We start from the raw sequence: 15,868 nt of genomic DNA on the forward strand, positions 1-15,868 counted from the left end.
AAGCTGGTCTGTTATTAGGCATAGTGAAACACCTCCACCCCTGCCTGAAGGAAGAGGGACTGGTTCCTTCTGAACTTTCTTTGTGTCAGCTTGCTTAATTAGAAGATAATATTGCATGTACCCTGAATATGATCTATTCTTCTTAGCTAACCTAACTCTGGATACGGTGAGCAAACCAGCACATTGTGTGTATTAAAGACAAACGGGTAGACCAGTCACCTTAGAAGTATGAGATGGATGAAGGAAATCAGTTTATCCTTTGCCTTAGCTAGCAAAATGGTTTTGACCATTCCTGAAAAGAAAAAGTATTTAATCCAAGAACTTTGGACTAAATACTGTCTCTCACTATCAGGCAAGACTGAGGTCAGTTATAAAATAATGGATAAGAACATCATATATAGCTTTTGGGACTCCCAAAAGTGCTTTTCAAATGGCAACTTTCTTGCTTTTTGAAAAGCATCTTGGGACAACCATGACCTGGATGATTAAAAATCTCCATACAGATTTTGGGATTCTTTATTGAAAAGGGGTAGGATAAAAATAAAGAAAGAATAGAAATTTTGTGCTGTTGATGGGACTAATTTGGAATTCAGACAGTTTCAGGTCTGTCTCAGTCATCTGCAGCAAGCTGTCCTCCAGATGTCTTATTGCTGTTATCCCCAGATATCATGGGAGATAGTAACTAACACATCTGGAAGGAACAGGTTGGAGAAGGCTACATGGGATACTCTTTTAGTTCCTCGGCAAACCACAGAATATCTTATTTGAGTGGAATTGTACAATGAAACCCTCCATTCCTTTTGAAGGGTAAGTGTAATGAGTGATTTCACAACTTCAAAATGCTCTGCCTTTGTACATATTCTCTTTCACAGTTGCACTTCCCCTTCTGTTTCATTTTTGTGGTGCCGTCTTAATGCTGTGTTCATGATATCAATTTATTGCCATGGAAACAATGATTGTGGTATTGAAAATTCATGAATTGTAACTTAAATTAAAAGTTCAAAGATGGGAAGAATATGAACTACATGTAGCTGGCCCCTCCCTTTACCTGATTAAGTGAGCATAGGGCATTTTATTTTATTTTATTTTTCCTAATGAAGGATTTTGTTTTCAAATGTGACATACAAAACTCTGCTTCAGTTGGGAGAGATTTTTTTTAAAAAAGGACACATGCTCCCTTAAGCCTCTCCTTCTTTCTGAAACCCAGAGACATTTGTCACAATTACGAAACTTATATGTGGCCTTCTGAATGTAGTGGCTTCTCTTCTGCCCAAGTGTTCTTCAAATCTCTTTGGACTTGCACATTGTCCCTGATCATTGGCAAGAAAGGAAGAAGGTTATCAAATCCCTTTTTACTCAAGAAAGAATAGAGCAGGAGTCTCCAACCTTGGCAACTTTAAGACTTGTGGACTTCAACTCCCAGCGTTCCTCAGCCAGCAAAACTGGCTGAGGAACTCTGGGAGTTGAAGTCCACAAGTCTTAAAGTTGCCAAGGTTGGAGACTCCTGGAATAGAGGACACTGGGTGTGTCTCAGAAGTAAAGACTGTAATTCATATGTACTGTGAAGTGTAAATGTAAGCAGGGATGTTCTGGGATATGTGCGTGAATAAAACAAAGTCAGGCTAGAGCCGTGTTTTTCAAACTTAGCAATTTTAAGCTGTGTGGACTTCAACTCCCAGAATTTCTCAGCCAGCATGAGGGAGTTGAGATCTACACGCCTTAAAGTTGCCAAGTTTGAGAAACACTGAGATGGAAAATTCAACCGTGTGACTGAAACATTTGAAGACTTTGATCATAAGTGAAATCCTCTTTTTTGCTTTCTAGGCTTCGTTTTTTACTTCCTTTCTCCTTGGGGATGGCTGTGCAGCTAAAGCAATGTTTCAGGCCTCAAAAAGGAACAAAATGCATGTTTTAGTCTTTAAAAAAGTTCTTGCATTTATCAAATTTCTGATTTGGTGGACCAAACTTACTTCTTGCACATTTGTTGGAGGAATGTGTCCATGGGACAACCAGAGATCCCTAGCAAGAACAGCAAATGGAAGCAACCCCCCTTCATTCCAAAATAAAAGTTATACTATTCAAGACCAGTCAAAATTTTTTTTATCACAGAAGCACCTGTTCCTGTCCCTGGCAATAAAAATAGAATAAGAAATCAAATAATAAAAGTGAATGAATGAAAATAATAATTAAAAAAATGCTTTGCAATGAATACTCTTTGTGGTATTGACTTTTCCTGTCTAAGAAACTGCTTCACTTGGCCAAACAATATGGCACAAGTAACTCTGCATGTGTATGATAAACTCCTAACTGTGCAATCTTTATTCTGTTTAAGCACTTGCTAATTATTATATTCACCAGCCCAAACTAAACTGCTTGGTATGATTGGGAGGAGAATGTGATAGTTGTAATCTAACACATCTGACTTCACATATCTAATGCTTGTCAAATACTCCTGTTTAATATATTACATGCTCTAATAGCTGATGCTTGCAAAATTGTGGTGTGTTCTGAAGAATCAATATTTTTATAACCCTAATCCATGGATGTTTCTGTAATTTTAAGCTTTCTTTTACTGCAGTTCACACTCTGAAAAACTTCATGTGGATCATTTTTTTAAAAAAAGAACATTGTTGAATACAAAATACACATTCCTTTGTATGGTTTGATGACAGATTTTCTCCTTTTCTGCCACCAGAGACACCCTGAAAAGAAAAAACAGCAGCAGTGACTCTACCAGTCCCACCACAAACAGTCCTGGTTCAAAAAGAGATGCACATTTCTGTGCTGTATGTAACGATTATGCATCTGGATATCATTATGGGGTTTGGTCATGTGAAGGCTGTAAAGCCTTCTTCAAAAGAAGCATCCAAGGTAGGGAAAACAGGAAACCCCGGGGAAATCAATTAATTTAAATGCAATGATTTTTGTAAGAATATGAAGATAAATTTCACAGAGGAACTAGAAGAGAGTCAACAAAGTCAAGATAACAGACAGCATCAAACCCCGCCCCTTTCAAAGGTGGATCGTGATGCAATCAAAAAAGAGGCAGCACTTCAATTATGTAGTTACAATGATCATTTGGAATTTTTGACCCAATCCCCCTGCAGACTTCCTTGAGACCTGAGCCTTAATTACATTTGCACAATATTTTGAAGTGGGCTGAAGGCCATACTATTGCTACGTGTACTGCGGAACTGGATTTTTAATTTTTTTTTCTATTTTAGGAGGAGTTTCTCTCCTTTTTCCCCTTCCAAAACAAAGTGTGAAGTTTAGTTTAGATTTTATTTTACAATTTTGGGTCTTTCTTTTTTCTCAGTGTGCTGGAAATCTTGAAATTAAGGGACAGTACACAAGCTGATGCTCCTTAACACCAGCCAAGCAAACAACTAAAATATTATACCATCTGTATGATTATTGCAGGATTAAAGGAGGCTTTAGAAGAGATTTAGCAATGTGCATGATAAATTGAATTATTATGTATAGTTACTAATAATTTAGTTAATTACCAATCACTGTATTTGTTCCTGTTATGAATAACATCTTATAAAGTTTCTGTTTTTTAATCACTGAAGCAGGGCTAACTACTTAAAATTTAAATTTAAGATCCCTATTTATTGTTTAATGTTTTATATGGTATTTTTATTGAATGATTGCAAGCTGCCTAGAGTTGCCTCTGACGAGATAGCCGGCATATAAGCTAAATAAATTTAAAAAAATGAATGAACATGGAATGGAACATCGAAAAGGGGATCAAAGAGCATTTTCTTGCACATTCCATTTAAGATTTCCTTTTCACTCCCAATTATATTAAAATAATAGACTCAAAACATGTAAAAGTACCAGGCGCTTTTCATTTTTAGATTCACCATTAAAACTGGATTCATTTCTTCCCTTTAGTATATCAGCTAGTTGATGGAATCTACTGATTAAAAATCAAAGTCCCATTTTCAGTGGCAGTTATGAAAAATCTCACAGTTTGATTCTATGTACATTTTCTCAGGTTTTTTGCTCACTTCAAAAATATTTATGTACATTGTTTCAACCCCAGGACAAATTCCTTCCCCATATTTATTCTACTATCTATGCTTCCAATTAAGAAAATATCATTGTTTCAGTAGGATTTACTCCAGGGTAACTGCAGTTAAAAAGGTAAAGGTAAGTCTCAGATCTGTAGGAACAGTATGAAATTGGATGCAACAAATTAAGGGAATTGAAAAAAGCAAAAGTGTTTACCTGGCATATGGTTTGGTCAACTACACTTTAGAACTGGACAAGATAACCTTTTGAAGGCCATGACATATGTTGGAGACTTGGCATGGCAACATTTTTATCTTTTTTCCAGGAGACCTTTGATTCTAATCAACCTTCACTGCCAAACACCGAGATCACATCTGTTCTACACAGACTGTGTTTTCTAAAAAGTGTTCAGCAGTTTTGCAAAACAGACTTTTCTACAAATAATAAATTGGGTTGGGGTTTTTGGGTTCTTTCTGGTATCTGCATCAATGTATAAACCAGGCCCTTCATTAAATACACAAACAAAGATATAGCTGATAGAGTCCAAGCTGCCTTTTAATTAGAATGACATGACATCTCTGAATAATGTGAGAAAACTATTAAATTTCCTTACAAGAGGCCATTTTTGAAGCAGATTTGGAATGGACAAGTGGTTTTCAGGGAGAAGGAGTGGTTTACAGTTGTATTCTTCTCCTTCCAGCCTTTTTTCCCCTCCAAGTAACCATCAAATCTGTCTCTATCACTTTGGACTTTTATATGTGTGCTTGTTAGAACTTATAAACCTGAAGGTGAGTAAAGCAGATGAAATGAAGATTATAACAGAAAAACAGAGTTGGAAGGGACCTTGGAGGTCTTCTAGTCTATACCAATCCTATACCATCCCAGACAAGTGGCTATCCAGTCTCTTCTTAAAAGTCTCCAGTGATGGAGCACCCATAACTTCTGAAGGCAAGCCATTCCACTGGTTAATTGTTAAGTAGAGTCATATTTTATTAGGACACTGAGATTCAGTAATGGAAGACACATCTACAATATAAGAAGAGAGAAACAATCATTTTTGTAATCCGCATCTAGGTCTTAACTGCATGTCAAGTTCTTAGTCTTGTAGCCAAAGTCTACAATAAAAATCTAATCAGAATCTGTCTTTATTCTTAACATAAATTGAGGATTTTCATGGTAATCCTTAAGAAGATAGAAGAGGTAGAATGGTAAAACTTATTGTTTAGTACAAACCAATTACATTTTTACATGTTCTTTTTCCTTTTCCTCATATTCACAATCATTCATAGGCTAAACTAGGGAGAGTAAAATTTGGCCATAGCCTCTTATTGACTTTTGATGTCTTATCAAACATCACTCAGAACATCATGTTCTAAGTCCAGGCATTCAACCCCAAACATCATATATAACCTCTAGACAAAGGTTGAGATAAAATGTCACTAAGAAAATTTGCCTTCATTTGCCTTCATTTTTGAACAGCTAAAATTTGCTTTCAACTATCATTTGGCCAGATAGTTGGGAAGTTGTATTATCAACTTCCCCTTTAAAAAGGAGCCTGCTTATCAAATAAATTTAAGAAAAACCATCTGCTTTGATTAATTTTCACTATGAATTGGTGGGAATATATGAACTTTCCCCACAAATTGGCATTTCTCTAATTCTCCACAGAAGGAAATAGCTTCTCTTTCCAGACTCTCCTTGGTGTCTGCTGAATCTTTGTAGAGAGGTTAAATCTAGTCCAAGGATGAGAAACCTACCAAAATGAAAGGAAATGTTTTAATTCTCTCATTTTGTAGTTTGCAAAAACAAAACAAAAGCCTCTTTTGCTGATCACAGTCCTTTTCTATGACACACTTGCCACAATCTGCCTGGTTCTACTAAAATATCTTTCAAAATGCATCTGCTGCTTTCATTTTAGGAACTGAAGTGTACAGGATTGTCTTGCTCTTTAGCCCTTTTAACATGCTGTATTTCTCTAGCGGCTCACCTTTCAAATAAGTTCTCAAAGGTTATAAGCCTAAGACTTCTATTATTCTATTCTTTTCCTTAAGCACTCTTGCATCTAAGGAAGAGCCTTCTTTCCCCACCTGCTTGTTAGTTGGAGGACATGTTCATTCTGGATCTTCTCAGTTTGCAAGCTGCAATCCTAAGTGCTCTGGTTAAGTGAACTAATGCAATGAGACAGGTCTAAGGAACATGCAGTCCTAACGAACAATACATCTACATTGCAAGACGATAAGGAGAACGCATTTTTTCCACGTTCTGTGTTGCTAGGATGCTCTTTGTCAGCTCATGGACACAGGTGACTCTTCTGGGTCATTCTTCCTCTGTTCAGTATGCAGTCATCTCAGCCCGGAAGACTCAGCTTTCATTTGGGATTGGAAGACTTCCACATGGCTGCTCTGTCTAAGGCAGGGGTCTCCAACCTTGGCAACTTTAAGACTTGTGGACTTCAACTCCCAGAATTCCTCAGCCAGCTTTGCAAAGCTGGCTGAGGAATTCTGAGAGTTGAAGTCCACAAGTCTTAAAGTTGCCAAGGTTGGAGACCCCTGGTCTAAGGGTTCTACAAGGACAGTCTAACCAGCTAACTCAAGAAATAAAATACCTTTTCTCAAAAACAAGGACTAAACCTAAGACTTTATCACAGTATTTTAAAAATGTACCTTTTTTATCCCTCCCTCCAGGGCACAATGATTATATTTGTCCGGCGACAAACCAATGTACAATAGATAAAAACAGACGCAAAAGTTGCCAGGCCTGCCGACTCCGGAAATGTTATGAAGTAGGGATGATGAAATGTGGTAAGTTCTTTGCTCCTTTGGGAATTTTCTCTTATAGGTTTCTCATATAAAATTTTGCTTGAATTCCAAATGCGGATGTACACTGTGATTCAAAACCTCAGTTATGCACACGTAAATTCCATGAACGTCAGTAGTAGGTGGATCTGAAGTTTAGATTGATTACTGAAGCTCAGCTTCATCCTACTTTGGATAAGAAAAATAATTTGGCGAAGAACTCATCCCAGCAAATTTTTATCAGTACTTTAAGCTACTGTGCCTAACTTCCCAGTTAGAACAACTTTCCCAACTTCCTTCCTCCAGATGTGTGAGATTCCAGGTTCCAGAATTGCCTGGGAGTTTAGCTGTTAATCATTTAGATAGTAATTTCTAATTGCAACAAAGCATCTAGAAAAATGTTAAGCGATTAGGCTATGACAGAGGCATGAATGGAAGTCTTCCATAAACTGTTCCTTGTGAGACTTTAAAGAGGCTAGTTGAAGATAATATTGAGTTTCAAATTCTCATGACTTCTTCTCTGCTGTTTTTCAACAAGTCCAATTCAGAAATATGCAATAATATTGCAATAATCTATGGGTTGAGTGTTCTTCTTTGAGCTATTTTTTTGTTTTGTTTACATTTATACCCCGCCCTTCTCCGAAGACTCAGGGCGGCTTACAGTGTATAAGGCAATAGTCTCATTCTATTTGTATATTTTTACAAAGTCAACTTATTGCCCCCCCAACAATCTGGGTCCTCATTTTACCTACCTTATAAAGGATGGAAGGCTGAGTCAACCTTGGGCCGGGCTCGAACCTGCAGTAATTGCAGGCTTTGTGTTCTTAATAACAGGCCTTACCAGCCTGAGCTAAACCGGCTCAGGTTTAGAGTTAGTGTAAGTACCCAACTTGCATGAATTTACAGTGATGTTGCTTTTTGCCTTCTGCCCACATAAAGACCCACTTGACTCTTGGAGATAACTGATTTGTGCAGACTTAAAAGGACTCCTTGATTTGTCAACTATCAATAAATTATGTGATTCCTGCTAGTATTTTTGCCCAGATTGTGGCTTGACCACATTTTTATTACTATACTGAATTAACGTCTAAGCAAAGTATTCTAGGGAGTGTATGGTAATTTATCATCTGTGAAATTTTTGGCTGATGCAATAAGCCTGATTTGATACACATCTTACCTTATCTGCGGACTTCTCCAGAGACTTGTATTGTGTAAATGAGACATTTAATTTCTTACTTTCTTATCTCTATTTTGTTTTGGTGCTGTGAAGCCTCTTAAAACAGTTTACAATTTTAACATCACAGTTCTATGATTACTAAGAAAATTTAGTGGGGGAAAAAATCAGTGAAAAATTCAGCCTCAGGGCGAAAAAAAAAATCAATGAAAAGGGTTTAGCAATGCATGTAAATACAGATGCCAATAAAAGTTTCAAAACTTTTATTTTCAGCAGTACCCCAAAAACAATACACTTAATCCAGGGTCCTGATGATTTTCATTTGAAATTATGGCATCTACAGTACCATATAGCCTGGACTTCATTTCTACTTTCCCATTAGAACAGTAGTGACCTAACACACACGCTTCATCTCCAAACTTCCAACAATCCTTTTGCATCAATGAGCATGTTATATGTTGAGCATTAAGGACTGCTGCAGAGAGTTTTAAAGCATACCAGCATACAATGATTAGGCATAATAATAAGGCGTTACTACAGGTCTGCTTGTCAACAATTTTGATTAAATGTATTTACAGCTGTCCCTTTCCCTGTAGAGACAGCCATGCATCCCAGGTGTTGGTAGTGGAGTTTGCATATATTTTGGGGATTTGACACTTCTACACTTTCTGTATCCAGGCTAAATCTTTGTAGGAAAGAGAGTCTTTAAATAGTAGTTAGGAAGCATTTTCCCAACTGTTTTAGTAATAGTATGATGTTCCCATCCTGTCCTATATTTTCCTCCAAAAGCTACTTGATACTGTTGCAGATGGCCTGGCACAATAATGAAGTTGTCCATATATAAATGCTTACAGAATGTATGTACTTAGGGACTATGAGTTTATTGGTTGGTAGAGAGGAGGAATTGTTTAGCATATCCAAAGGATTCCTTCATAAAGCAATACGATTGGGCATCTTATATCTTTCCAGAATATGCATGTAGATAGTACAACTTTTAAATGATTTTTTTAAAATATGGTTGCTTCTTTTCCTCGCAATTGTGAATTGTGTTTTCGTTCCAACATTCTGGTCAGGGCATCAACAGCAGCCAATGATCTACTATTACTTAACACAAAATGTTTATGTGCAAACCACATTTTGAAATATTGAAAATGTATAAATAGATATTTGGAACCATAATAGAGTGATGAAGAACTTAAGTGATGAATGACAAGGCATCTTCCAGTGCTTATTCTTTTGTTAATAAACAAACAAAACAAAACAAAACCCAAGTACAAGTAACCAAGCCAAGTGTACAATAAATTTGTATAATCTTCATTTTGTTTAATTACTCTATTAACTATTATACTCACCAGCCCAAACTAGCACCTGTTCAAATGACTGGCTGGAGAAACATGGTAGTTGTAATCCAGTATAACATCTGACTATATGTAGTGCTTGTCAAATATTCTGGTTTATTAGATTACATATCTGAATTGTTAATTCTTGCAAAATCCTGGTAGGTTTGGAAGAAAAAGTATTAAAGAATAAGACTAAACTCAGATCAAAACATTTCTTGATGCTTTATTTTATTAATCTCTCAAGATTTAATATTCTGGTTGTAATATGCATTTATACATTCATTTATATATACATTCATTTATTATATACATTCATTTTTATTTTATTCATATATATATATATATATACAATAAATCATTTGAAAGAGAAAATTTGTATTTTTTCAAAATACCAGAATGGTTTCCTAAATTTCTGAGTAACAGAATGCAGGGCAATTTTTAAAAGTAAAATATTATTAACATTGTGCACTGCAGATGAATTTTTCAATCTTTTAATCTGTTTTCCATGAAGAAAACAGTGTCTTACTTGTTAGGAGTCTTACCTATACGTTCAACCATTATCTTTTTATTCTGGGAGAGGAAAATGGAATTTGCATACGTGCATACATACATTGAAATAAAAGCTAAATTATCTCAGCCTAATTTTGCAGATTATTTGTAGGACAACTGTACAGTAGTATGTCAGTTTTGATTTCAGGTTGGTTAGATAAAAATAAGCATATCTCAACAGCAGAAGGGACTAAATGTTCACCCTGATCACTTAAAAGCAAAACCTTCTATTGTTCAACATTCATCTGTTAATTTAAAATAAATCAGCATTAACAATACACTGAGCTGGGGTGTGAAATAAGAACTATTTTCTGCCCTCACAGTCATGAAGGTAAGAATCTCATACTTATCCATCATGGTTTGGTCAGGTTACATTACAATTTCAATCAAAACAACACAGTAATTCACCAACCCATATGTGACAGTTGTGACTGGGTATATAGCCAATGGCTGAGCGTTGAACATTGTTGAACAAATATAAAGCGAGTGATTTTCCAAAAAGAAAATTCCATTGAATAAGTTTAGAATTTCACTGTTCATTCTGAGATCTTGCAAATTATAGTGATCTCGAGTTTTCCATAGTCAACCAAAGTAAACTACAAAATAAACCAAATAGAGGCCCTTATAATATTGTGCAGTTCCTTTTGAGAAGACATGAATCATAAAACTGAGAAATAACAATATCTGCATGAGATGAAAGAGGGAGAGAATGTTGAAAGGAGGATATTAGCCACTTTCTCAATTGAATACCCTCCTGATGTGTTAGAACAGGAAAACTTTCATAGCTTTAATTCTAACTTCTATGGACCTCACTCCATATTTAAGAGGTCCATAAGTGTGTGTGTGTGTGTGTGTGTGTGTGTGTGTGTGTGTGTGAGAGAGAGAGAGAGAGAGAGAGAGTGAGAGAGAGAGAGAGAGATCGGCGTGCCTGTCATCTCTGTCACATTTTGATTTTTGTGTTTTCGTTGTTCAAATTTTCTTGGACAAATAAATAAATAAAATAAAAAGGAGGTGCCTTTCTTTAGAGAAAAGGCTAGATATGAATACAAGTATTAGGAGCTTCAGTGGCGCAGTGGTTAGAGTGCAGTACTGCAAGCTACTTCTTCTGACTGCCAGCTGCCTGCAATTTGGCAGTTCGAATATCACCAGGCTCAAGGTTGAGTCAGCCTTCCATCCTTCCGAGGTAGGTAAAATGAGGACCCAGATTGTTGGGGGCAATATGCTGACTTTGTAAACCATTTAGAGAGGGCTGTAAAGACCTTTAAGGTGATATATAAGTCTAAGTGCTATTGCTATTGCTATTAGAATTGTTGAGTGAATCCTTGCTACTCATAGATATAATTTCTTGTTCATCTTTGAATTACATAGCTCCTCTAATTTAAGAAGATGATACTCCTGTATTTGCAAAAATGTGGAAGAACACAGTGTTGTCTCAATGTGAATTAGGAAGTAGACAATTAGGAGTTAGACTGGTAAGAGAGGCTAAACATGTAAGAGGGACTAGAATTAGGTTTTCCAACCTTGACAACTTTTAAGACATATGGACTTCAGCCAGAATTCCCAAGCTTCCGCAGTTTTAATGTCTGCAATTGGTGCCTATTTGCTTATTCTTATTCTTTATTAAATTTATTTTCTGCCCATCTCACCACGAGGTGACTCTTATACTGTATTTTGCTTGTATGTTTATACCTAAAGGAAATAATTCAAAAATAAGGCTCTGGTGTTCATGAATCCTTCTGAAAAATGTAGCTCTGTAATATGTCCCTAGAACTTCTCACTGCTTTTTTTCTCGTCAGTAATAAGGCAAAAAATAATATAGTAGTCTGAGAACCTATGATCAAATATTTAAACAGAAAATGTTATGAATAATTTTAGATTTGAGAACAGGCGAAACAGGACCAGTGATTGCTTCCATTGAAGCTTTAAATAGATCTAATGCACAGTATTCTTTTAAGGCTTAATAGTTGTAAATCACCCATTTGCCCTGTACTGGCTGAAATTATCCTTTCGCTCTTGAAAATGGAAATTGGCTGTGGATCGCTAGTGTGCCAAAGGACTGTGGCAGGAGGTCCATGGTTCTGTCAATGAAAGTGGCTTGAGTGTTATGTGAAAAATGGCAAATGGGACTGGCACAAAAAATGTTATCGCTTTTAAAAGGGAAATGAGAAGCTTAGTTACTTTCTTTGAGAAATCCTTGTCTGTGTTTCTGCAAAGATGATGGGCCGAACTGGTTATGGATCTCAGTCTGAATTGGAATGGGCATTGAAAACCTTGAGCCTTTTGTGGTGGTGATGAGACTGTCTAAAATTTAATATGGAGCAATGGATTTGTTGTTTTTAAGTAATCAGTTATTTGTTTTCTCCAGAAATATACTGGTGGGAGCTTGTTAAATTTTTGTGGCTTACCTGAGTCTTGTTAGAAAAAAACCCCCAATAATCTAATGTTGCAATCATGAAAAATAATTTAATATTGTGATCGTGAATGATAGTGAGACAATGTGGACAGGGGCACTGGAGAAAAATCTTCCCACAATACCTAGTTCTGTTTCTTCAGAAAGTGAGAAGGACATAGCAGGATACAAGCCAGTGGTGGGTTTCAATTTTTTTTACTACCAGTTCTGTGGGTGTGGCTTGGTGGGCATGACGTGGCTTGGTGGGCGTGGCTTAGTGGGTGTGGCAGGAGAAGGTTACTGCAAAATCTCCATTTCCTCCCAATCAGCTGGGACTCGGAAGGCAGAGAATAGATGGGGGCAGGGCCAGTCAGAATTTTTACTACCGGTTCTCCGAACTACTCAAAATTTCCGCTAGCAATTCTCCAGAACTGGTCAGAACCTGCTGAAACCCACCTCTGATACAAGCTGAGTTCATACATCTTGTTGCATAACCATAAGTTTGGAACCAGGCTTTCTGATTGAGTAAGATGTAGCCACTCAGCCAAGTGGGCTCTATTCAGTAAACATAGTTAAGCAAACTTGATTTTGCACAATGGAGGAAATCAATCATCAACCAATTCCAACCAACTAAGGTTAGCAAGACAACTTTGCTCATAGATCTGAATTATATTCTATCAACAGCTAAAATGACTATATGTTATGGCTGTTGATGCATGAATCAGTGGACATATTGAGAACACCAGAATTATGCATGCTTTGACCTTGTGTTTTCAGTCCTATGGCCCCTTGTGTAGGGGATGTAAAGTTACTACCAGGCATCCTTCTGTTGATTCAGGCGTATATGAATGCAGTAATAAATTGCAATGTCTGCTCCAAATTGGATGATAGAGATAAAAGTGGGCTATCATCTAAAGAATATATGTTTTTATTGGGCTGAATTCTGTAATTTGGTTTTGTATTGAGAATAGTTTGGGAAAAATAATAAGGAAATAGTTTCATCTTGAGAACTTTTGTCACACCGGTGGATTCCTGAAAATTAAAAGCAGGACATTGACAATAATCCACAATTTTGAATATGGGTAGGAGAGGAACAAAATCAATACAAAATAAAATAAAATAAATTTTGTGCATAAGAACACAAAAGTGCCTACCGTTCCTGTCCTATTGTTCCCTTCATTATATCCAATTAATATAGTTGATGCATAATTTTAATTATATATATATATATATATATATATATTTCTTCAAGATATGTTGTTTTATCTATGACATTTGTTTGTGTATACTGTTGTGACAAAAAGAAATAAAAAAAATACAACGTGGAAAAAAAGAAAATAAACCCAGTGTCTCAGATTCAAGAGTAAGATATAAGGAAGAGACGATACATTTATTTAGAGGCCTTGAGAAACCGAGGCGCACATCCTCTCAAATCTGTCCTCCCAGAAACTCCGGGTGTTTTTTTGCCCATAACTTCTCCTACTTTTTTCAGTGCTGGCTGGGTGCTCCTTTTGCATTGTTGGAAGAGCTGAGAGGATGCAAAGTCCCAGCGCTTCAGCTGCTAAATCTCTTTGTCAACTTTCTGATATTGACACCCGAATGAGCTGAGATGGACAGAACCATTTACTCAGGGAGGTACTTCCTCTTTTTTTGCCTATATAATGTCCATTTCAAGGCTTCTAGATTAGGTAGAGGAAAGCTGCGGGGGGATGGAAAGTTGCTTTAATTTGGGATGGATATGTGCTTCTTTCCCCCCTAGGTTTAAGAATCATTTAAAATCCAAATAAGTCTTTTTTAGTTTTATTGTTGGACTGGGATTATCTCTTTTTCTTCTTACTGTCAATTTGTTTTCCTCCCCGCTGCCACTCTTTAGACAGTTTTCAACTGCCTTCCCTAATCTTGTGCTATTAGTATTTGATTAATTTCATAATTAATCCCCATTGAGTATGATCAAGAGTAGCCAGCTGGTCTCATATGGAAGGCAACATTTGCAGAAGCCTGGATTAAAGTACAATAAAGGAACCCCGAGAGTCATTCACCCACAAGGACAGTGGGATAGACATACCAGTAATTGGGTGAGATCATTTCTGGTGTTAACTCTGCACAATGCAATGCGTGTTTCTGTTTTTCTTATTTTATTGATGAGGATGGCAATATGGTATGTGCAGTAATGAACTAGGCACTTATTTCTTCTTTATGGTAATATCTACATGTGTAGTTATGTGTCCATTTGTTTCTTCATAATGACTGCATTTCATTCTTAAAAAATGAAAATTGAGTCTCAAAATGGCAGGAATATTATTTAGTATGCATCATGGTTTGGCAGCATATTATATTCCAGAAGAAAATAGTTTCAGTTCTATGAATTATTTAATAAGCAACCAATTTATACATACTGCCAAAGGTTTTCTTTTTTTGCATGTTGTAATCATGTGCAAAGGGACATGGTGGCTTAGTGGGTAAGAGATGTTGGCTTGTCGATCAGAAAGATCGGCAGTTCAGTGGTTCGAATCTCTAGTGTCGCGTAACAGGTTGAGCTCCCATGACTTGTCCCAGTTTCTGCCAACCTAGCAGTTCGAAAGCACGTAAAAAATGCAGGTAGAAAAAATAGAGACCACCTTTGGTGGGAAGGTAACAGCGTTCCGTGCGCCTTTGGCATTGAGTCATGCCGGCCACATGACCACAGAGATGTCTTCGGACAGCACTGGCTCTTTGGCTTAGAAATGGAGATGAGCACCACCTCCTAGAGTTGGGAACAACTAGCACATATGGGAAAAGGGAACCTTTACCTTTAATCATGTGCATGTTTTCACCACAAAATTCTTTAGCTAAATAAATACCACCTAGGTTTAGAATTTGTGAAAGGAAAAAATAATTCCAGAGAACCAACAGTCTGTACAAATTCTCAGTTCTCAGTCTCAGTAAAGAGTCTCTGTAGAAATTCTCAGTTCTCAGTCATGGTTGTCCTAAAGGTGCTTTTTCAGGAGGCAACTGGACTTTGTTATTTTTTCTTCTGAAGATGTTTTGCTTCTCAACCAAGAAGCTTCTTCAGCTCTGACAGGATAGTAGGGAATGAAAGGATTTATGTTCCTTGCAGACAGCTGGTAATCTGCAAAAGAAAAAACAAGAAAGTCCAGTTGCCTCCTGAAAAAGCATCTTTGGGACAGAGAGCCAACAATTAAAAAAAAAATATCTTACCTTTTGATTATTTACATGAAAAAGAGATTAATAAAATTGCTAGTCATTAATATCTTTTGGTGAGTTTGAACTAGGGTTTGGACTGAAGAGGATGTATTTTGTAGATGCTTTCAACTATTGCAACTGTTAGGATCTTACTAATTTTCATTTTCAGTTTAAAAGGAGGGTAATTTCTGGTTATTATTGTTGTAGAAGGAAGTTTCAAACTAATAATTATGGAACGTGAGTTTTGTTGATGCTCCAGAAGGAAAGGGAATATGGGCTGAGGTATGCAAACATCTGTAAGAAGTGTCATCTTTGTTATGAGTGCAGAGTGGGCAAACCTTTCTTCTGAATTCTGTTTTCATGAATTTGTATGCAAACCAGACTGCAGAACTGTGTGGAAATTTGCCTTTTCCCCAATATT

General features: G+C 36.6%; 1 protein-coding gene across 1 annotated transcript in view; it reads left to right on the forward strand.

The window, feature by feature from the left end:
• The window catches only part of ESR2 (estrogen receptor 2), a 71,269-nt gene that overhangs the window by 18,834 nt on the left and 36,567 nt on the right, over nt 1-15,868 (forward strand). The window contains exons 4-5 of the mRNA XM_058162898.1: nt 2,696-2,871; nt 6,702-6,818. Of these exons, the coding sequence (XP_058018881.1) occupies nt 2,696-2,871; nt 6,702-6,818 (293 nt within the window). The remainder of the gene's footprint in view (nt 1-2,695; nt 2,872-6,701; nt 6,819-15,868) is intronic.

The sequence above is a fragment of the Ahaetulla prasina genome, chromosome 1 (assembly GCF_028640845.1).
Source record: "Ahaetulla prasina isolate Xishuangbanna chromosome 1, ASM2864084v1, whole genome shotgun sequence".
NCBI lineage: Eukaryota > Metazoa > Chordata > Lepidosauria > Squamata > Colubridae > Ahaetulla > Ahaetulla prasina.